The sequence below is a fragment of the Periplaneta americana genome, chromosome 1, assembly GCF_040183065.1.
Source record: "Periplaneta americana isolate PAMFEO1 chromosome 1, P.americana_PAMFEO1_priV1, whole genome shotgun sequence".
Lineage (NCBI taxonomy): Eukaryota > Metazoa > Arthropoda > Insecta > Blattodea > Blattidae > Periplaneta > Periplaneta americana.
Window position 1 is genome coordinate 77,345,070 of NC_091117.1, and position 24,044 is coordinate 77,369,113.

Sequence of the window (24,044 nt, forward strand, 5' to 3'; positions counted from 1 at the left end):
CAAGCTTTAACAAAGCAGAATATAATGGCCAACTTCAACATAAATTTTAGTAGATTTCCACAGAATTAAAGAGATTAAGAAAAATACTTTTTAAAGTAAGAAATTAATTATACTATGAACGAATTTCTAATTTTCATAAAGGGTGGGAGTGATTTATCATAAAAACAATTTTTTACATACCTAAACATTCTTATTTTTTCGGAACTCCACTTACGGTTTTGGTAAACCATAAACAATTATTGTTGTTTTTGGATTCCTATTATCAGAAAGGATACCGCCCTCCATAGTTTCAGGAAAATGAGGAAAGGAATACAATTTATAGACAAGAAAGCTAGCCACATGACCCGTATCTGAAAGGAACAAGAAAAATTCTGTGAATTAGTTATGCTGGGTTTGTTATTCTATGATTGTCCTGTTGGATGTACGTCAGAAGCAATGTGTGCTCAGCCAACTTGTCCAGTATACGTTAGGAGATAATGAATTACATCTGATATGAATGTAAACTCTCCTGCAGGAAATGTATGTTTTATTACTGCTTATCTGTGCCTTGTAATAAGCTGTCATTACAAACAGGCCTTTTTTTATAATCCTTGACCAAATGTATCTTTCTTGCTCTTGAACAAAACTATACAACTACAAACAGACAATTCTTACAAATCCATATTCAACAAGTTAGAACATTCAACTTTCCATATCATTCTAATCAAATGTTATATTAACAAAAAGATATTAAAATATATTATGTAATACATTAATATATAAACGATTCTCTGGGAACTAAAAGTCATGACAAATTTGTGCTATAAGAAATGTTACAATATTTTTTTCTTATTTTTGAAAGCACCTGAAGGATACAGAATAAAAACAATCAAGTTTCTTAGGTTAAGATTTTTGCTTATAAAAAGGTATTATGTTATTATTCTCTGTAACTGTATGCTTTGTTTTCAAATACTTTCCGTAATTAATATGCAACCTTTTATGTAAAAAAATTAAAGCATTAATAACACGTCCTTGTCAGATGTGTTTCCTCTGAAACCTACAATTAATGACTTTTCGTTGTCGACATGTACATAGGCACTTATGCCAATTACTCCATTTCAGCACTGTTATTAAATATCCTATCATCTCTGAATTTTTAAATATATATGATGTGAAAGTCATAAAGGGAAAGTTTGTATAGAATGAGGAACTTCCCTTAAATGTAATCAAAATGTTAAAATGTAGATCTTATTTGAAAACAATTACAAAGTAGTATGAAATCTAACTTTCAACCTATACCTATCAAAAGACTGAACAAGTATCATCAGAGCTACACTATCCTGCTTTTGCGTACTCCTACTTCCAAGCAATGGATGATTATAAATTTAAACACCATCAGCATCATAATATCAGGACGAAGTCTGATCTTCTCACAAATGCATCATAAAGCTATTATGCATTAGATGACTTACTTCTAGATAGAAGGTCTGGATCTTTATACAACTTGATTGTTTTTCCTAACTGACCTTCATTTGTTTTCATCACAGAGACAAATGCTAATTGGGTGTATATAAATCAAACCCAACTTAAAAATTAGCACATTCTGGAGACTTAAAACGACTCATGTGTCAATATTCATGATTAAAGCTTTGTGATTCTTCAATTAATAACAATATAAATATCTTTTATAAACAGAATAATTAAAGTATGGCAGGTCTTTCTTTAAAGCAGTATTAATCTAGTAATGTCCATTTTAAAGTATACATAAGAAATCAGACATCGATACACATATTATACTAAACAAACATAAAACGGAGAAGCAGTGTTTGTGCACATCTAAACCAAAACACACATATAAGAGTGTATGTCTTCTGTTGTGATACCATGTAACCAATTCAAATACCATCAGCACAATATTTATTGTCACATGTAAAAGCAATCTAAACCACCCTTCAAATAGAAATTATCATTCTCAATGGTAAATATTGCAACCACTTCCCTTTGCCACTGCTGTCCATCCATACGAAACTCTGACGGACATCTCTCGCTTCACATGAGTGACATTCTCCAGTGTACTACTAATACTTCACACTAAAAGCTATCAAAGTTAACGAATATCATCTCTGGTTATAAAGGACTTTTTGAGATGAACTCTCGTTAACTCACCTGACACGCCCCAGTGTAATACTAATACCTCACACTAACAGCCATCAAGGTTAATGAACATCATCTCTAGTTATAATGAACTGGTGAGATGAACTGTTGTTGACTTAAGTGACATGCTCTGGTGCAATATTAACACCTTACATTAACAGCCATCAAAGTTAACGAACATCATCTCTAGTTATAATGACTTTGTGAGATGAACTATCATTAAATGTGCGTTTACATTTCAAAAATTAATACCATGTTAAAATTAGACATTTAAAAAAGAACGTGAGCACTGTTTGTTTACCCCATGTATCGTCCACACTGCAACATTAAAGCAGCATGCATTTGATGGGACGTCTTCTTTTTCTCCTATTCTTTTCCAGTTCTGCTGGGGGTTGATTGCGAATTATACGCACAACCTGCAATGAGACATTTTTACTACAACTGTTACAATAATTTATAAATACAGTCAATTCTGGATATAGTGAAATCAGTTGTAGTGAACATTCAGCTATAGCGAAACTACATAATTGGTCCTGAATCATATAAATTAAAAAGTACATTAATATTTTCGTTTATAGTGAATACTCACTTCAGTTATAGTGAACATAAAAACTAGAACTTACATGAAAATGTTATAATTTCAAAATGACAAAAACAGTAATTTACGAAAACCCTTTCTCATATAAACTTCCAAAAGTATGTTTACATCAAACCTGCTACTCCTTAAGTCAGGCCTGCAGAACTGTAGCTCTTGAGAGCAACTGCTATATTCCCCTTTCTTACCCCCACCCACCTTTTCTACTAGTGCAGTCATGACGTTCTAGTTACGCTTGGCTGCATTAACATTCATTCGCGGCGGCAGGTATACAATTCGCTATCAAGAATTACAAATGAACAGATAATAAAATTTTTAGGAACATACCTTTAGAAAATAAGAGAAAAATGAATGAGGGAAATAAATAAATTAAAAGACATGTAAAATAAATTTTAAAATGTATGTATGCATATAATGTAAAAAGTTCTCCCTATGTATATAATTATCGCCCTATTACTAGTAAAGCCGATTAAATCCACTTTTTGTGTAAAATAAGTTAAGTATAGTCCCCGACATGTCTTTCCGTGCTCTGTATTTTACTAAAATGAAATAAGTCCGAAATTTTGCTTGCAGGTAACAAACCAATTACTTTATTTGAAGAATTTATTATGATTTTTCGTGCATTAATAAAGTTTTAATTCCTGTTTTTACAAAACTTGTATTACTGGTCTTAACTGGTTTTACTAGTAATAGGACGATAATTAAATTGTACATTGATAAGTGAGTGATAGCTATATGACCGGATGTCAATGCTGTCATTCAACATTGTAATGTACTCCAGCCAAATAAATAAATACATAAGTAAATAAGTAAGAAAGTAAATAAATAAATAAGTAAAAAAAGTACATAAGTAGGCCTAAATAAGTAAGAAAATAAGTAAATAAGTAAACAAACAAATAATACGCGTACTGCAGTTTAAAGAGAACTGGAACATGGCAAAATCTAAACCCGTGAAGGAATACTACTTCCAAAGGAAATGGGAATATGATTATTTTGTTCTTGAAGACGAAAGAATTGTTTGTTTACTGTGTCCCATCCAATTTATTTCCACTCGTCATTTCAATATTAAACCACATTTCAACAAAGTCCATATTAAGAATTATGGTATGCACAGACTTTCGGGTAAGTTCATTATTACGAACTGTATACTGATTATTTATTTATATACTGTAAAATTAAGGACATCACTCGTTGTGTTCATTTTGAATTGAAATTAATAGTGACTTTCAAGGTTCATTACTTAAATGCTATAAATTTATGTTTCCGTCGGTGATGATAGGAGGAGAGTTTTCGAAAATCTAAAACAGGTTAGATGCAAAGAAATCTCAAAGAAACTACCGACAGGAAATCTAGCATAATTGTAAACCTTGAAACGAGATAACAAATTATAAAAACAATGAATTTATTACAATCCTTTTTGAAAATTATATGCCGCCACTGATGGACCTTTGACGACAAGAGAAGGTAAATAAGCCTACGCGGAAGTCGATCATCCCCAATAGAAGTGGAGTGAGGCTGACGTCATATTTCCCCTCCTTACGAGTTCTGCAGGCCTGCCTTAAGTGAATTGAAAGGCAGAGAAAGGATTTGTTCAGCTTTCTGGATAACTTGAAATATGTTGAAGAAAATAGTGTACGCAGTGAAGAATAAAGGAAGGGTTAGTTCTGACTCCTTTAAAAGAAGTTATTAAAAGAATAGGAAAATAAAGTGTTTTCTTCTGTAAAAGGGAGCAGAGTGATGACCAAAGGGTAAGTTGAACCTTCCCTTCCACATCTTTGTAAAAGTGAAAAGGGAAAATTCCAAGGCTGAGTACACAGTAAATGGGAGGAGGTGCGAAGTCAGTCAGTGCCTATTGTATACATGGTCAGATTAGATTTAAGTTTTGAACTGTGAACATCAGGATGTTGAAGCATGAAGTGTTTACATTGGGAGATAAAGTGAACATTATTACTGATATTGAATGTGGTCTATCCCAATTGGACATTAATACTGTATGTATAGCACTGTCAGTAGTATAGAAACAGACACTTCAGCTTTAGTGAACTTAGGATATAGTGAACAAAATGTGCTGGTGTGCAGAAGTTCACTATAACCAGAGTTGATTGTAAACATCATATAATCAACAAGCTATATGGGCTGCTTGGTCGCCAAGTGGTGAAAGTCAGAAATTATTGAAATTGAGAGTAATGCCATCGTATTCTCCACATCGAGAAGTATTAATTTCACAAGTGAAGTAAGTCCACATACATAAATCTACAAACAAGAATGCATTATAAGTTTAAGCATAAAATTATTTTCGTCGCATGTTTTGTGTTTAGTGAAGTAAGTATGGTACCCCTCCTGCACAGTTCTAAACTAGTAACGTGTGAAAAGGATTCACGACATTTTTATATTGGTTTTGTTGAAACTTTTGCAGCTGTTGCAGACAGCACTGTAGAAATACAAAGGGCAGTCACTAGGTTCGTTCCAACAAGCGGTTCATGGATCAGTTCATGTACGGTTCCTATATTATCTTATACGCATGCGCTAGTTGAGCATCTGCTATGGGATTGAAACTGGACTGGACGCTGTTGGAACGCTTTCGTTATGTACTAAATCCAGAGATGCTATAACTGTGATCATCTTTGCTAAGAACGGGATGCTTAATTATTATCGTTTCGCAGCTAATTCTAATAGCAGAAAATAGAATTTCGATCATTTTCTATAAAAAGATGAAAAAAAATATGGAAGGCAAGAATTCCGCTAATTCAATGTCGTGTACTAGGGAATTCTCATCTAAAAATAGTTTTCTTTTTAATTATTAATTTATGTACGTTACTTATTATAGTTTTAATCAAAGTAATTAACTATTTCAATACCCAAATAATTTCCATTCCCTTTCTTTTTGGCGAAAATTTAAATTAAATCTGTAGTTTTATTATTCGTCTGCACTGTCACTTTTCATCTTAACCTCACTGATGTGAACAGTCGATTATGTCTTTCTTCAGTATCCAGGAGACGTTGGTGAGCTTATGCGCATGCACGTCTTGCGTACTCTTTCATACATGCCTCAACCCGCTGACTACTTCTGACTGTTCCAAACCCATGTCAAAAATTTGTTGGAATGCCTGACTGCAGTACATGTTTCCGGTTCAGGACTGGTTCGGATTGTGTTGGAACGTTTTTTCTGTACTGTGCATGCTCACGATAGTTACAGACGGTTCCTGACTGTTGTTGGAACGAACCTATTATTGACCAGACTTACTTGTGCAGAGAGGCTGGTGATGATGCAAATAGACAATTATGCCATAGACTGTTCAACATACTCCCTACTTAGGTCCACAAACCATTGCTAATGATCTGAAAGCTTGCTAATGGCAGCAGCCAACAATTCTTTACAGAAAGCTTGAACACTCAGGCAGATGGCAGTTTTAAGTTTGTCAGGTGTTGAAAATCTTCGACCATAAAAAGTTTCCATCATTTATCAAAAGAGAGCACGACAGAAGGAGCCAGATGAGTAGAATATGCAGGATGTTGTAGGACAGTGAATCCCAAAGACAGAAAATGTCAAACTGTGCACATGCTTATGTGCAGTCTGGAATTGTCATGGAGGAGCAGGACATAATATGCCCATTTTCCTTTTCACTTCAGCTGTATTGGTAACAAAGGAGTGTTAGGGTTTTGCAGTATGATTCGCTGTTGATGGATTGTTTGGGATGAAGCCACTCAATGAGCAAAATCCTCTCCATGTCCGAAAAAACCATAGCCATCCTATTCCCCATGGAAGGTGTCATATGGAATTTCTATAGTCTAGGATTGCCATAATTTTTTCCACTATTTTCAATGGCTTTTCAACTCAGGCAGGCAATAATGAAACCATGACTCATCACCAGCCACAAGCCTGGCGAAAAATTTGTCATGATTCTCACTGTGTAGAGACAGGATTTCCTGCCAATTCTCCACCCTACTGGCCTTCTGTCCAGGAATCAGAGCTCATGGTACCTAATGTGCGCATATCTTTTTCAATTTCAGGTCCTCATCGGGTACTGTATAAACTGTTCCATGCAGTCAGAGATGTTTGTTGCACTATCTCGTCTATTATATAGCTGTCTACAATAACAATATGTTTCACGCAATCAATTATGGGCGGTGGTACACGAAATGACATAATCCTACTGGTCTATAGTCCACATGTTGCCTGCACCTGCCATCTTGTCGCTATTAGTAGAATAAAAGTATACTGTAGTATAAGACTCTTCACACAAACTGTCACAATTATTTTAACATGTTGCTCATGCCTGCCATCTTGTCGCTATTAGTAGTATAAGTATATTGTAGTACAGTAGAATTCCTTGTATCCGGCAACTGTGGGACAAAGCCAGTGCCGGATAACTGATTTTGCCGGATAATTGGAAAATACGTTTATAAGTTATGTAAAAACACACTGTATTGCACAAACATCCTTTTCCATGTTAAAATTTAGTAACGTACATTCATCAGTTCATATTTATAATAAGGTAAAAAATACTAAAAGTTTTCGTAACATTATGACAATTTTAAATGGCGGTCATGTGAGTCATGTGACGTGAAGAGCAATGTAGCCAACATCGCAACTGAAGTAGCGCTCAATGATATCGTCTCTGCACATTGTTTGCAAGGTCCAAGTGACAGGTTACTGATGCTATCCTCTACTCCAGGGACATAATGTTTTCATGTGTGAACAGTGTAAAGAGTAAACATAATATGCAGCATGTGCGATCTACAAAAACACATCTTCATCAGACTCTTCTCTTTCACATGAATGACTTTTTCTTTTGGCCTAGCCAAAAGTGCCGTTGTTTTGGTACTGCCGGTTATTTGGGTGCCGGACACAAGGGATTTTACTGTATATGGCTCATCATACAAACTGTCACAATTATTTTAAAATGTTGTCTGTGCCTGCCATCTTGTTGCTATTAGTAGTACAAGTATATTGTAGTATAAGACTCATCATACAAACTGTCACAATTATTTTAACATGTTGAGTGCATCTGCCATCTTATCACTATTACTAGTATAAGTATATTGTAGTATAAGATTCGTCATACAAACTGTCACAATTGTTTTAACTCATCTGAATATTAAGAAAAATGACCTGAGTTTCACTCAACACCGACTGCACTTGCACTTTATACTGTTTCTATATATTTGTTTGACATGATAAAAATAAATGATATATCAGTTGCTAAAAGTAAAAAAATAGACAAAATATACCAGTATATGATCATGATACAATTTATTTAATTTTCCATACTATAGTTTCAAAAAGAGAGAATTGCCAAAACTGTTTACGAAGTAGCAGTATTGATTAATACAACATGCATTGATGAATCAGCACAGAGCTGCAAAGAAAAAGTAATGCCTTGTGTGTAACAAGCTTGCAATCTTCTGTTGCACCTTTTGCACCTCTGGGGTTGCGCAGCACATTACTTTTGACTTGAACATGACTCGCACTTTTCCAGCTGCAGTAGAAAAGTTGTGCAACAAAAGTGGCAACATGTGACTGTGCAGTAAGTCATAGAACAATTCATGGCCTTATGAATAAATTCCGCGATACAGGAAGTGTTACAGATAAGAAATGAAGAAGATGATGGATTGTGCTCAGAGAGGAAAATTTGGAGGACAATGGACATTGCTTGGAGAATTCCCTTAAAAATCTCTTCTTCTTTCGCAGTAATCAAGAATATCTTACAGTACAATGTGAACTGCTACAGGTCTATTGCAGTTAAAACCTTACATACAGTAAAATCACTCTTATTTGGCACCAAAGGGACCAGGCTAGTTCCGGATACGAGATTTTGCTGGATAATTAAATAAATATCAGTATATACAAAAAAAATTCTATTTCATGATGACAAATGTTGAAACTGAAGCCATATGAAGCTTATTTCTCTATCACTTGCTCATAACTGAATAAACATAAAAACTGTGTGGATTTTCCTTATTAAAGCACATCACACAACACAAATAATACACTAATTTTAGGTTCGAATATTCACTGCAAATTAAAGTTCATGAGAACTTCCTACTGTGGCAACACTGAGGCCCAAACATAATTAAATAAACATAAAAACTGCGTGGATTTTCTTTATTAAAACACATCACACAACAAAAATAATACATTAAGTTTAGGTTCGAATACCTGTATTTACTGAAAACGAAAGATTGTGCGAACTCCTAATGTGGCAACACTGACGGTCCGAATATAATTAAATAAACATAAAAACAGTGTGGTTTTTCTTTACTAAAACACATCACACAAGACAAATATTGTAATACACTAATTTTAGGTTCGAATATTCACTGAAAACGAAAGTTCGTGCGAACTTCCTAATGTGGCAAAATTGATGGCCCAGACTGTGGCAATGTGGCATTTTAAACTTTTTTTTTTTTGGCCTAGCCAAAAGTGCGTTGTTTTGGTATATTGCTGGTTATTTGGGTGCCAATTATGAGGGATTTTACTGTATACAGTGGTACAAGCACTATGATTCAATGAATCCTGATTCCTGTAATCAGGCGTGAATATTGTAAGTGGATTTTAAATGGAGTGCATTATGACAAAATTGACCCTATTCTTCTCTGCTTTTGGTCGAGGCTTAATTTCATCTCAATCTAATTCTTTGTAACTTTCATCTCTAAGAAACTCTTAAAGACAAGTACAAAAAAAATCACATATCCTTGACAAACATCGTCTCCATTTTTTCAAGAGGAACTGCAACAAGTGATGGGTCACTCTTAAACAGGTGTGACAAATGTTTGGAACAAGAAGGCAGACAGCTATGCAATTCCATTCGTAATTTGGATGAGTATGTGACTTTTTAACTACTTACATTTGGTAATATTTTATACATTAATAGTCTGTAGTGTGTGAAATTACCAATACTGCATGGTACATGACCAGAACAAGATTGCTACATAAGCAGAATGTAAGTTCAAGTTGAAGGAGAGGAAGTTTCTCACTATTTACTCATCTGATATGTATTTTACAGTGAATGAATGATCTCAGAATCAGACAAAGTAATCCTCAGATTCATTAAGGCCTTCAAAGTAATCACTGCTATCTCATACATTTTATTTGAAACATGCTGTACAACCAACCAAACACAATGACTAACTACCAAGTAGGAAATTATAATTTTTTAATTAATATTTATCTATACAGTTTCGTTACTGTAGGTTCATGGCATAATTTTTTTTAATAACGCGAAAAAGTTACGTAATTCATATTACACACACAACGAGCCACTTCAAAGTAAGTAGTTTTTTTAACCAGACACACCAAAAAAAGATATTTGTATAACTGGTTTTCGTCAACAAGAGTGAACTACTGGTACATTTACATTACACGAAAAATTAATTGCAACATCAATAAGGATACATTTCATAAAACAGTTTCCATGCATATTTTCAAAACTTCATAAAATAATTTTTATACATATCTTCAATCTTCCTTAAATGCCATGTCATGCATAAAGAATATACAGGATGGATCGCACGAATGTACCTAATTTCAACTGTATGTGACTGGTGAACGGTTGAAGATAGAACCTTACAGTAACGTTTATATGAAAGGAAAACTCAACAAGTTTCGAATCCTGTCGGTAGATGGTGCACAGACACGGTTTCTTTACATAGATTGTATCGATTGTCAAAATGGCGACACCGCAGATGAAAGTGCAAACTGTGTTGTGGTATGCAGAATTTAAATCAATTGTTAGAGTTCAAAGGGAGTATCGGTGAGTGTTTAAATATGATGCTCCAACTGCTAAAAGCATTATGAAGTGGTACAATACATTTTTAGTTACAGGATCGGTGTTGAAGACGTATAGTGGTGGTCGTAGAACATAAGACGAAATGGTTGCAAATGTTCAAGCCGCGTATTACTTTAGACAACGTGTTCCCTGGCCATTGGATTGGTAGGGGAGGACCGATTGCTTGGCCCCCGAGATCTCCGGATTTAACACTGCTCGATTTCTTTCTCTGGGGCTACGTCAAAGATAAAGTGTACGCCATCCCAGTCAGAGACCTTCGTGATCTTCGGGAGTGCATCAAAGAAGCTTGGCAAGAAATTATTCATCACCTCGATATCATCACAGTGACAGCTGGAGCTCACGTAGAGATATGGTGATGTGCATATCGAAACTTGTTGAGTTTTCCTTTCATATAAACATTACTGTAGGTTACCGTTTACCAGTCACATACAATTGAAATTAGGTACACTCAAGTGGTCCACCCTGTATACTGACAGAAAACTGTATATACCTCGTGGAAGGCTGCATCCACATTAAGAGGTGGATCTTTGGCACTGGTCTCTATATAAGGAATTCCTAACTTGTGAGCCAACTCCCGTCCAGATTCTTCTGTCACTTTCCGAAGATGCACCAGATCAACTTTGTTGGCCACCAGCAGCATTGGGTACAAATCCCTACAGTACAAATATGACATAGTCTTGATACGTTTTCAAACTGCAAAGTACAAATAATACCAAGTGCTAAACTGTATCTTTAAATAAATGTCCTTATGAAATTGACAATTTATGACAAAAAGAAATATTATTAGTGATTTCCTTAACAAATAAAAAACACACATTTAAAATCTACAGAAAACCCACAACAACAACACACATACACAACACATCCAATCACCCAACATAACACAAACAAGCTGCATTCTGAACAATGGTACACAGACTACTCAACATACCAATGAACCAACATAATTATAAAGAAGAGCTAAACACAATTAAATAGATAGCACAAGAAAATGGATACAATCCCAATATAATAGACAACATAATACGAAAGACAAAACATAATCACAAAAAACATAAGAATACAACACAAACACAACAACACAAAAAATACATCACACTAACATACGAAAACAAAAACACACACAAGAATGCAACCTCATTCAAGAAATTAAATTACAACATCGCATACAGAACAAATAATACTCTGCAAAAACATCTCAACACACACACGATACAAACAAATACAACCACACAGATGTATACAAACTCAAATGTAACACCTGCAACAACTTCTACATAGGACAGACAGGCAGATCATTTCAAACATGTTACAAAGAACACATCACAGCCATAACAAAACACTTCCACATATGCAGAACACATCACAAATGCTAAGCACAGCTACAGAGACATCTACAGAGACATGGAAATTCTACACATCAAGCCAAAAAGCCAGAAACTAAACACACTAGAACAATACGAAATATACAAACACACAAAAACACATCCAAATGAAATTCTCAACACACGACTCAGTTTCAGAACACACACACACTCTTTGACTTCACATTACACTACACAAACACACCCCCACAGGAAACAAAACAAGAGGCACCAAGACCAGCAACAACCAGTTTTGATGATGGCCGAAAGCAGGTCGAAACATGTTAACAAGATAACAAAAATTTAACACGTGAAAAGTCATATAATACGTTTTCCAAAATAAAAAAACTAGGACAAATAAACAACATCAATGGTTGCTTCAAAACCTTTCAATTAATTCCCTTTTTGGTACAGAACATCTAATGAAAGAGCACAAGCAACCACTCTGGAGACTACCTAATCATGTGCAGCACTAATATGTACCTACCTGTCCTTAACTCTGAGGATCTGTGTGTGGAAGTTGATGATATTCTCATAGCTCTGCTTGTCTGTGACTGAATATACCAATAGGAAACCATCACCTTTCCTCATATACTGCTCCCTCATTGCACTGAATTCCTCCTGGCCAGCAGTGTCCAGTACTGTTAATACAAAGGCAAGCTAAAGTGTTTACGAAATGTATTAACATTTAGTATCAATTGATTAGCGTTTTCTCATTCCATATTTTTAAATTCATATATTCTACTTTGTGTGAACAAGCAAATCTGTTTTACTTATAACTATGCTCTCTGTAATAATTTGTTCAGAACAGAACTTCTGTTATCCACACATTAATTGTATCTGCATCGGCATGTCATGACAGCAGTCACCAACATGTCATAGCTTTCAAGGATGGCAATTAATAGCATGTTGTCTTTATGTAAGTCGCTATTCATTGTTAAAGGTGCAATTTCATAAAGGCGATTCTGATTAACCATGCAGCAGTGTTATTAACATTTAATAAAGTAACAATTTAATTAGTATAAGTGATGTTTATTGTGATGCCAAGAGATAATAAACAGTTTACAACAAAGAATTTTTATGTATGACACATATCTGAAAACAAGTTCCTGCACGTCAGGTACTGTCAGCCATATTAGATGTGCCATTTTAAGTTATTGGTTGAAAGTTCAAATGCGAATGGTCACACAAAGTGTTCTGACATTTATTCTGTAACTAATAGGCCTACGTAAGTTTTGGCTTATTATTATTTAAGGTGATGGGTCAGTGAAAACAGTGAAAAAATCTTCAAAAAATTAAAATTTAGTTGATTTCCCCAAGAAATAGTTTTAAAGATTCACCTTTCATAATTTGCAGTTTGTTCACCCCTATGTCACTTAAGCCATAACATGTGGAGCTGGCAGTTTTAAGGCAAATACATATTTTATTGTGATCAGCATGCCTTTATTTATTGATTATTTTCTAAACTTTCTGATTTTTGCCACACTTTACACTTCAAAATACCATATTTTCCGAAATATACAAGTAAAAAATAAGGATGCGCGGCTTATTCGAAATGAAGTTGGCAACACTGTCTGATTTTTCTCCCACGCAATTCCTAAGGTAGTAACACAGCCTATTATCTTCCTGTGCAGAGATTTCAATTGTTAACATTGTTAAATGGCGAAAACATCGAAGAATGAAGTTAATAGTGGTAACAGGTATTTATTATAACCAGGGAACGGATTTATATGGACTAAAAATATATGAAATATGTAAATATATATGTAGTTATTTTTACCAAAATATGGAATTAAATATGGATTTTTACAAAAATATGGAATTAAATATGGACTTAAAATTATAAAAAAAAAGACTATGTACGTTAAATATTGGTACATTTTAATCAAACTAAACAAAAAATATAATGGACGTACCTTATCTTCCAATGTAGTTTCAACAAAACACAATTTTTATTGTCTGTTACCATAACAATAGGTTACAAACATTTCTTTCAAGTGCTGAAAAGTGAATCTTCTTCTATTGTCTCTGAGGATAGATTTATACTGACTAAAAGAGCGTTCGACGTCACAAGAAGTAACTGGTACATAATTCAATTTCACAATGTCTGCTGGGGATAAGTCCAAGTTAATCTTCACTGTTGTTCACTCATCACAGCAACAACCTTTTGTAGTTCTTCATATCCAGGGTTTTTTGAAAGTACAGTGTCCACCTTAGCTCTTACTGCATCTGCAACTTTACCTCTACCACGATTCAGTTGTTCCACAGTACTATTTATAATTTCAAAACTTTCAGATAGTGAAAGGTGCCTATTTTGGAGACTTTTGAGCGTTTTTATGATGCATGAAAATGTATGCTGAATGTGAGCTAAGTCATTCTTCACACTTATGTCACAGGTAACTGTTTTCGCAGTATCAATTGAGACTGCATCTTCAGAGTCCAATGCAAGGAGAACATTGTTAATAGAGTCTATATGTTCGGCATAATATTCAACTGCTTCTAGCCATGTACCCCATCTAGTTAAAATTGGCTTTGGTGGCAATGGAATTTCAGGGTACATTTCTTTCAACACGTTAACTCTACTGGGAGCTTTGAGAAATACTTTTTTCACTGATGAAATCAACAAATCTACTTTAGGGAAATTGTCTCTGACCACTTCTGCCACACGATGAAATGCATGCGCCACACAAGTAAAATGAGTCAATTTAGGATATACAACAGATAATGCTTGTCCAGCTTTGACCATATAAGGGGCAGCATCGCTAATAAAGAATAACACATTATCGTACATAATACCCTTTGGCCACAGGATACCCATAGCTTCGTTGAACAGTTTAACTATAGTTTTGTTATTGCACTTTTCTAGAACATCACAATGTAAAAGAATTCGTTCAGAATATTGTTCACTTAACAAACCGATAACTACATTACCAACAAGTCTACCTTCTTTGTCGGGAGTCTCATCAATGGAAACCCAAATTGAACTATCTTTAATTTCATCTCTTATCTTCTGTATTGTCTCATCGTAGATGGATGGAGCATACGTCTTCCTAAATGTTGACTCATCCGGGATTGTATGTTGAGTATATTTTTCAAGGAATTCCCTGAAGACCTTATTCTTTAGTTTGTAGAGAGGAATATCAGCAGAGATGAGAGAACGGCACAGGTCGATGTTAAACTCAGATCTTACATTCGATGTTGTTGGTTGTGTTAAAAAAAACAATTGTCTCTGCTTGGAATTTAGTTGTTTGTTGGCCTGATGTTTACTAGTTGTAATGTGTTGTTGCACCAGGAACTTTTGTGTAGATGATACTGCACACTGACACAAATTACAAAATAATATTTTATTGTCAGTTGATAAACCATCTTCTTTAAATTCTGAAATGTAACTTGTTAGTTTTGATTTTAAATTGACTGAATGACGTACTTTTGGCATATTTACCGTCTTTATAGTATGATTTACAAAACTGAACCTATGTGTACTCTGACTGGCATTTAACTGTTGAGCTGCACAACTGAAGTCTGTTAAAAATTTTAAATTAAATTAATACAGTTTTGTAACTTACTTTCCCATTGTTGATAGGACTGCTAATTTTCAAATAACTCTGATGTTAAAGGGATTACTGAACATGTGTTTAAATCTCTATTGTTGAAATGTATTTTTAAAAGTTAATGGAATTTTGTTTTGTTTTATTGTTAAACCTAATATAATATGGACTGTTTTATATGAAATATGGAAAATATATGGAAATTAACGAAAATATGTACTAAACTCTAAAATATGGAAAAATATGGAAAATAAAAGTAGGATTTTTCAACCCTACACATTGTGAAACATAAAGATAATGCAAAATATAAATTATATTAGCTTTATAAGTAAATATGTATTTACATATAAATCCTTTCCCTGATTATAACAAAACACGTAATATCATACAAAATAAAGGGATTTAATTTACCGACGCGTGCTAATAATGTTTCAGGATATCGTTTAAATGGCCGACTAAGACAACTGATATGTGTGCAGTGCGTGCGCATAGGATAGGTTTGAAATGCGTCCTGTTACAGGATATTTATTGTTAACTGAACTGTACTTATGCTTAATTGTGTTTAATTTGTCATGAATACATTTTGTTCAATTCCTCCCCCCCCCTCCCCACTTTCAAAAGTGAAGTGTGTGGCTTATTTGAGGGTGCAGGGTATTCAGGAAAATAGAGTACCTCCTATAGTTAATATAATTTTTCTTAAAATGGCCTGAAATTTTGCATAGAAAGTCATAAATATGTTATAAATAAACTGGCGTATCCTTTTTATTGCACCAATTAAAATGTTGTGACTGTCAGTTGTTGAAGTTGTAAAAAAAAATAGAAACTACAAATTAAAATGTTTTTTCTTCTGAAAACCTTTCTTTCTAAATGCAAAACGCATTGTCAGTTTCTTTACTAATGTATTTGGATTAGAAGAAAATTTTTTTGAGAAAAAATAATTTGAATTATGAAAACTAGAGCAATATTAATACACTGTACAATAAAAAAATTAACTATTGAGAATACAGAATGAAAATTTGTGTGGTGCATGCCCATATGACTTATACGAGTATGTGACAAAAATTTCAGTTTCATACGACCGAAAATATAGAAGTTACAAATTTCTGAGATCTATCGCCTTAAGAGTAATTTTCAAGAAATTTGAGGAATGAATCATTTCTAGTTCTACCCTAAGAAAGAAGTCAGTGAAAAACAGTAATAATGGAAACTATTCTTAAAGTGTCTGCTACTGGTGTTCTTACCTTTCCTGAATAAAAAATTCTTATTTTATATAAACATTCAGTAGGAAAATATTTTAAGGCAAAAATTGTTCCAAGGCAAACACTGAACCCGGAACCTTTGGCTGAGCATGCCAATGCTCTAATGACTGAGCTACTCAGGAACTCTACCAGATCTCAGTTCAATTATTCCCTTTTTATTCACACACCTCAAGCAGGATGACAAGACATCACAGACCCAACACTGAGTACACACTTTCTGTAGGACTTAATTTTGTGGTTTTCTGTTAACGAACAATAATGTATAATTATACAAATCTGGCTTTCAGGTACAGCTATTTAAGTCAGCTTTACAGGGAGCTATACCTGAGAGCCAGATTTGTATAATTCAGTAGGAGAGTTTGTAAGCTGTCTCATTAGCTCACTTCGTAGAGTACAATGACTGTGGAACCGGGTTTGAAACCTGGTGATGGAGTTGTATTTGAGTGGACAGAGTCAAGATCCCTGAGACTTTATCGATGTTCTCTCATTTCCTCCATCATTCCATTGTCATTCTCCATTTAAATATTCATTATCATCAATACAAAAGCATGAACAAAAATGCTGTCAATGTTATGTAATATTCTAATATACAGATGGTATCAATCTAAGGAGGCAAAGTAAACTTTTGGGGGTTGAAAGAGCACTACAGTGGGACTTCGTCAAAACCTTAAGCCTACATGGATAACTCGACAGATGTTACCACATAAACTTCAACAATCATTTCTAAGTATAAGAGTGGTAAGGCACAATTAGCCATTCAAGGCTGCAGTGTTAGCCTTTGGGTGACTTCTTTAGAAAGTAAATGGTTATGGGAACATAACAGAAACCAGCACGTTTCTTAACATACCATCCAAAATGCACCACTGTCCATCTACTTCTGTATGCTGTATGTAACTGTCTTCTATGGTAGGGTCATAGTCAGTAACAAACAGCTTCTGGAAGAACTGAATGGTGAGGGCGCTCTTGCCGACCCCCCCGTCCCCCACCACCACCAGCTTATATGTCAGCAGGTTGTCATTTGGGGGTCGGGACATGGCAGCAGCCCTACGCCTACCTATTGTGCACGCGGTGGATGCAGCTGCAAAGCTGCATGGGCCGCCACACACAACAACTCAGCTACTTCACGCTTTCACCTGTAAAGAACAACTTATGTTAGTATCTGGCAGTGTATAATTCTGTGTCATCATAAATGAAACCAATAAGCCTCAAATTTTAAAAAAATTACATAATACAAGGACTTTTCAAAAAGTTTCCGCACTTCTGTCATATTATTTTATTTCTTTGCAGCATACACAAACAAACTACATTATTTTTTCACATAATCACCCAACTTTTTAATATATTTCTCCCAGCGTCCTTCTAACTTCTTAATGCCATCACAATAAAAAGTCTTTGGTTGCGCACATAGCCACTGATGCACTGCTGACTTTACGTCTTCATCACATGCAAATCTCCTCACCCCCTAGAGACTCCTTAAGTGGCTGAAAAAGATGAAAATCAGATGGTGCCAAATCTGAACTATAGGCTGGATGTTCCATGATTTCCCACTTCAGTTTTCTTATGGGTGTAACATGTGGACCGCAGAATGTGGACGGGAGTTGTCATGCAACAACAGGACGCCATCTAACAGTCTCCCTCTTCGTTTAGAGTGGACATGTTTCAGTTCCGTCTGAAGCAAATGAGAATAGGATGCACTTGTGATGGTTACTCCCCGTTCCTGGTATATTTCAAGAACAGGCCCTGGAGAATCCCAGAAGACAGTCGATATCACCTTGCCTGCCAATGGTTGCGTCTTGAATTTTTTGGAGACAGGAGATGCCGGATGCTTCCACTGCATGCTTTTCCTCTTGCTTTCAGGTTCATAATGGTGAACCCACGTTTCATCACCTGTCACAATCTTCTGCAGAAAGTTGTCACTTTCTTCACGATAATGTGTCAAATGGTAGGAATACATGTCTATGGAGTTGCGCTTACGCTCATCTGTCAGTTGCTTTGGAACCCACCTGGCAGAGACTTTCTGGAATCCAAGATTATCGTGGACCAGAGAATACGCAGATCCAATGCTGATATTCAGTTTTTGTGCAACTTCCTCTATCATCACCTTCAGTCTTCCAGGATCATATCCCTAGCTTGTTCTTCATTTTCAACAGTTGAGGCTGTCACCGGATAACCTGAGCACTCAGAATCAGTCACACTTGCTCTGCCATTTTCTAATGTTTCTGTCCACTCGTATACAATTCTATGCAAGAGAGCATTGTCACCATACTGAGCACATATTCTTTGATGGATCTGTGAACCTGTTACACCTTCTGCCCACAAAAACCGTATCACTGAACGTTGTTCGACTTTGGTGCAATTTGCAAGTTTCGCTACCTTGTTCAACCTTGCGTTACAACCATCAAACTAACTGCTAAGGCAAGAGACTTGCTATGATGACTCGTCATACTACACCCTACCACATCCGCCAACCCCACCCTTCTCCGTCTTTCCGTCTCCACTGCAGAATTCACAGCGTGGAAACTTTTTGAAAAGTCCTCATATTATTAATATGATGCTAAAACCTTTCATATATCATCCCTCAAATTGTGTGTGTTGTGTACAAAGTTGCAGTAAAGATAAAAATAGAGATGCAGTATACTGTAGGCACATTTAAAACAACAGATCTCTGTGCATTAAATCCTTGGTTTGCTCAGAATAAGAGGGCAGTAGGCTATGAATGCATTAAAAAATTATGGCAAAACATGCACTGGCACTTTTGACAATATCTACCACAATATTTATGGTAGCCATACATACATTTTACTACTGAATCTCGAAAGAAAGCGAAATTGAATGACATACAGTTCACTTGTCCTAAACAATTTGTTCAATTATTGCAACAACTCGAAAATATGCTGAAATGTAATATCATAGATACAATTTTCTAGTAAACTAATGGTCCTAAATTTTTATCAGATCTTACATATACATACAGCTATATGAAACTCACTTTTTACTTCATTTCAGAAAGGTCTCTGGGTTTTGTGATGTTTTAGAACATTAGTTTGGTAAAAATAATATTCACAGCATGTAATAAAATTATGCAACTTGCATAATTTTAAAGTTACAAAAATAAAAACTGAGTTTCACTATCAAAAGTCAATATGTAAGATCTGATAAAAATGTAGGATCAATGGCATCATTAGTTTACCAGGAAAATGTACCTATGTGATCTTATGTTTAAGTATATTTTCGATTTGTTGCAACAATTAAATACATTGCAAACAACAAATGAATAATCTAAATTAAGTGAACTATAAGTCATTCAATTCAATTCAGCATTCTTTCAAGATGGAGTGATAAAATTTATGTAGGTCTATTATCATAAATCTTATGATAGAATTGTCAAAAGTGTTACTGTATGTTTTGCCATAATTTTTGTACGAGTTCATAGCCTGCTGCTCTTAGTGAGGGTTATAGGTTTCTTGCATGGCACAACAGAATTCAAATTCAAATCATTTTTTTTAGTATAAATTTATTCGAAATTAGTGTTTTTGTAGAGAAATGTTTTTAAGGAATTTTAATTTAACCTTTGTATCCTTATGAGGGGTGTGTAATCACACCCCAGCTTTAGTTATTGAACAATAATATCATCACATGTGATTTCAGCAACACTTATTAATTATTTTGTGTCAGAAAAACATTATTACGTTATTTCCAATTGTTATCACTCCAATTTTGTCAACAATGTGCCCACAAATAAATTAAATTATGCTTGGAGTGCATGTACACCCCTCTCAGAAACCCATGTTGTAATTTTGGCGACACTGTAATTCTAATTTTCTTGCCTTCTATATAGTTATTCTGGACCAACCTCATAGGCTAGTGGTCAGAGCTTCTGACTACAGTTCATGATGTCCCGGGTTCGATTGCCAGTTAGAACACAGGAATTTTTCCATAAAGGGAAATGTTCCCGTGTTCGTTCATGGTTTGAAAATTAGGTTAGGCTCAGGTTTACGACCTCTACGGCACTTCATAATCATCCTATCATAATATCATCGGGGCAGCGTAACTCCGTCTTCCAGGTGCCCCAACCTCAGCAGCGGGTTACAAATAAGCCATTGCCAAGATACACTATAAATGTCAAGTGACCTATTTGTTTTCTTGAATGTATTATTATTATTATTATTATTATTATTATTATTATTATCTACTACTGCAACTATTATTATTACTCTTGTAAATATAGACCCAAGTTTTATTTATTTATTCAATTATTTCACGGCACTATATCAGCTACTGGGTCATTTAGCATCGATGACTTTGTGATAGAGAAATGTTATTTGGCAAGATGGAGCCGATGATTCATCACAGATTACCTGAGGAACTTCCTTTCGGAACTCTGGAAAGATCCTCCTTTGTCTCAGATGAAACGGGGAGCTTATAACTTTGTCTACTGTCAATCTACTTTGAAAAGTGCGAGCATATGTGTGTGTGTGTGTGTGTGTGTGTGTGTGTGTGTAACAGTGGGTTACTTTTTAAAATTGGATCATCAATAATTTAATTCTTAACTTCTTTAAATCATGCAACAATGTATAAATCTACATCTCCCCTCTCGAAGATTTGGTGTGTAACCCTCGTTAGCTTTTATGGCACAGGGACAGGAAGGTTAAAATGCCCAAAATATATATTTATTGGAAGTTACATAAATATGCATATGAATTAATACAATACGCATTTTGAATTTCTGGTTTAAAAAGTGAGGCTGTACTGTTCTTTTAAACCAAAGTAACTTTTATTTTGTATTACAATTCTAGAATTTATTTCCATATGATACTATTTTATTTAGTCAACTGTCCAAAGACAAGTTTGAACCTCAAAATTGACACCAATAAGGTTCACTCATGAGCCAATTAAGCCAGGAGATAATGTGGTAGGGTGGCCAGTTCCTTTCCCCTACATTGCATACATCGCTGACTAGTTAACATATTACACTAATCAGTGGGCCCTGGTTCAAATCCTGGTTGGAACAAGTTACCTGACAGGTTTTTTCGGGATTTTCCCTCAGCTTATTAAGAACAAATGCTACGTAACTTTCAGTGCTACTCCTTGGACTCATTTCGCTGGGTTTTATCATCTTCATATCATTCAGACGCTAGATAACCATAACAGTTGATAAAGCACCGTAAAATAAACACACAGAAAATACCCTAATCAGACTTGAGATGTAAAAAAACAACATAATATGTTATCACAATGCTCAAATATTTAAATTATTTTATGAATTCAAATATGTAATTTATTAATATAAATCAATGTTTCATCAGTGAGTGTCTGTGCATGCAGTCTTTATAAATATTTCGTTTTATCCTCGTTAATGAGTTCCCTATAAGTTATTAAAATTATCCTTCGTATTTATTAAATAATGTGCCCCTTGTTTCACTTCCAGAATCTTCAATTGCTTTCTCAAGTGCAACATTAAATAGAAGGCAAACTAAAGCATCAACTTATCAAGGCCTTTCCATATAACAAATTCATCTAACATGTATCCTCACTCTGCAAATACATTACTGAGCGTGACTTTAGTTTGATTAATCAATTTGATGGGAATTTCCAGATCCTCCACTGCTTTAAATAATTGATCTCTCTCCATACCATCATACGCAGCTCGAAAATCAATGAACATGTGGAGTGTACTAATCTTGTACTCTCGTGCTTTTTTGTAGTATTTGCTTCAGTGCATGTATTTGATCAATAATTGACTTTCCTGTTTCAAAGCCACATTGATAGTGACCACTTGGCTTTCTACATATGGGAGTATTTTCCTATATAGTAAGAGAAGTAAAGGAGAGAATATTTCCCTACTATATATTAAGGGGAATCTCTCTGTTGTTCTGAGAATTTAATGGGTCTCCTTTCCTGTGCATGAGACAGATTATGCTTTCCTTTAATACATGGGGTATTTTATCTGAAGATCATGCATTGGCTATAATTTTATGTAATTTAACTAAAATGGCAGGTTCTGTTGCTATAAGGGGTTCAGCATTTACAGTGGTAGCCAGAATGTTATATCTCCCTAAAAATGTATAAACATCTAGAAAAGTTTTTGAAAATAATGCAAAGATCTATTCTTAAATTCCACAGAGACAAATGGAAGTAGATTTTTATTCACAAATGAGGGTGAATTAAATATTGTACATGGAACATAGGGCAAATCCAGAAATGCATATAGTATTAGTTGGGAGGCCGGAGGGAAAAAGACCTTTGGGGAGGCCGAGACGTAGATGAGAGGATAATATTAAAATAGATTTGAGGGAGGTGGGATATGATGATAGAGACTGGATTAAGCTTGCATAGGATAGGGTCGGATGGCAGGCTTATGTGAGGGTGACAATGAACCTGTGGGTTCCTTAAAAGCCATTTGTACGTAAGTAAGTATATGAAACATATTAGGTTTTAATTAATGTTTTCACATTTTTTAAAACTAGACACTTTTAAAAATACATCTTAATTATATATACTTTTAATTCTTAAAAAATTATTTTCATACTAAGTAATATGCCTATGGTATATATATTTTTAATCTCATTACGATGGTCCAAATATTATGTCAAGATCTCAATTAACAAAGTTCACAACAATTAAGATACTTCTCTCCACTTTACTTCAATCTATCCCTAAGGGGGAGGGGGAACTTAAAAATCTTGTTTATATTGCTAGGCGTATTTCGTTGGACCACATTTAGAATTCTAACAAGTTTGCACTCTTTCTAGTATCAGATTTATTAAGTTTTGTACATAATTCTTATCTAGAAAACCCCAAGATACTTCCAGTTATGTTTACAGATTTAGAAAGTTTGAGATGTAGTATTTATACATAACTATTTCAAGGACTTCCCACATATTTTCTATAAGACAAAAATCAGAGCTTTTAGCTGGTCAGGAAAGTAGCAGAACACTATTAAACCATACCTTACTTTTACGTGTGGCAGTGTGCATTGATCTACTCACTTCAAAACTTTTCAGAGGGCAATTATTTCGAGAAAAATGAATAAATTAGATATAGAGAATACGTATTCTACCAGATGTTTCATAAAAATGTAACAACTTAAGATGGCAGAAAATGAAATTAGATGACAAATACTTTCAGCACAGAGAAAGCTAAACAAAGCTGGAATAATGGAGGTTACGTAATTCTGGTAGTACCACAGTCTACTATATACAGTCACGAAGCTTGGGATGATTTTTTGCAAATCTCGCAATAGTTGCTAGCCGCTTGGAGCGCTTGAGTACTAGGAACAATAGACTGTGCCACAGCCATCATGATCTAATACATGCCATAAGACAGACCATGTAACTCACTTAACCCAATCATCA

At 34.7% G+C, this 24,044-nt stretch overlaps 1 protein-coding gene across 1 annotated transcript in view; it reads right to left on the reverse strand.

The window, feature by feature from the left end:
• Nucleotides 1-509: 509 nt before the first annotated feature.
• LOC138696932 (ras-related protein M-Ras-like) overlaps nt 510-24,044 on the reverse strand; it is a 29,001-nt gene continuing 5,466 nt past the window's right edge. Inside the window, exons 2-5 of the mRNA XM_069822435.1 lie at nt 17,537-17,822; nt 12,370-12,523; nt 11,009-11,171; nt 510-2,549 (exon numbers count right to left, since the gene is read on the reverse strand). Of these exons, the coding sequence (XP_069678536.1) occupies nt 2,460-2,549; nt 11,009-11,171; nt 12,370-12,523; nt 17,537-17,723 (594 nt within the window). The 5' untranslated portion in view covers nt 17,724-17,822 and the 3' untranslated portion in view covers nt 510-2,459. The remainder of the gene's footprint in view (nt 2,550-11,008; nt 11,172-12,369; nt 12,524-17,536; nt 17,823-24,044) is intronic.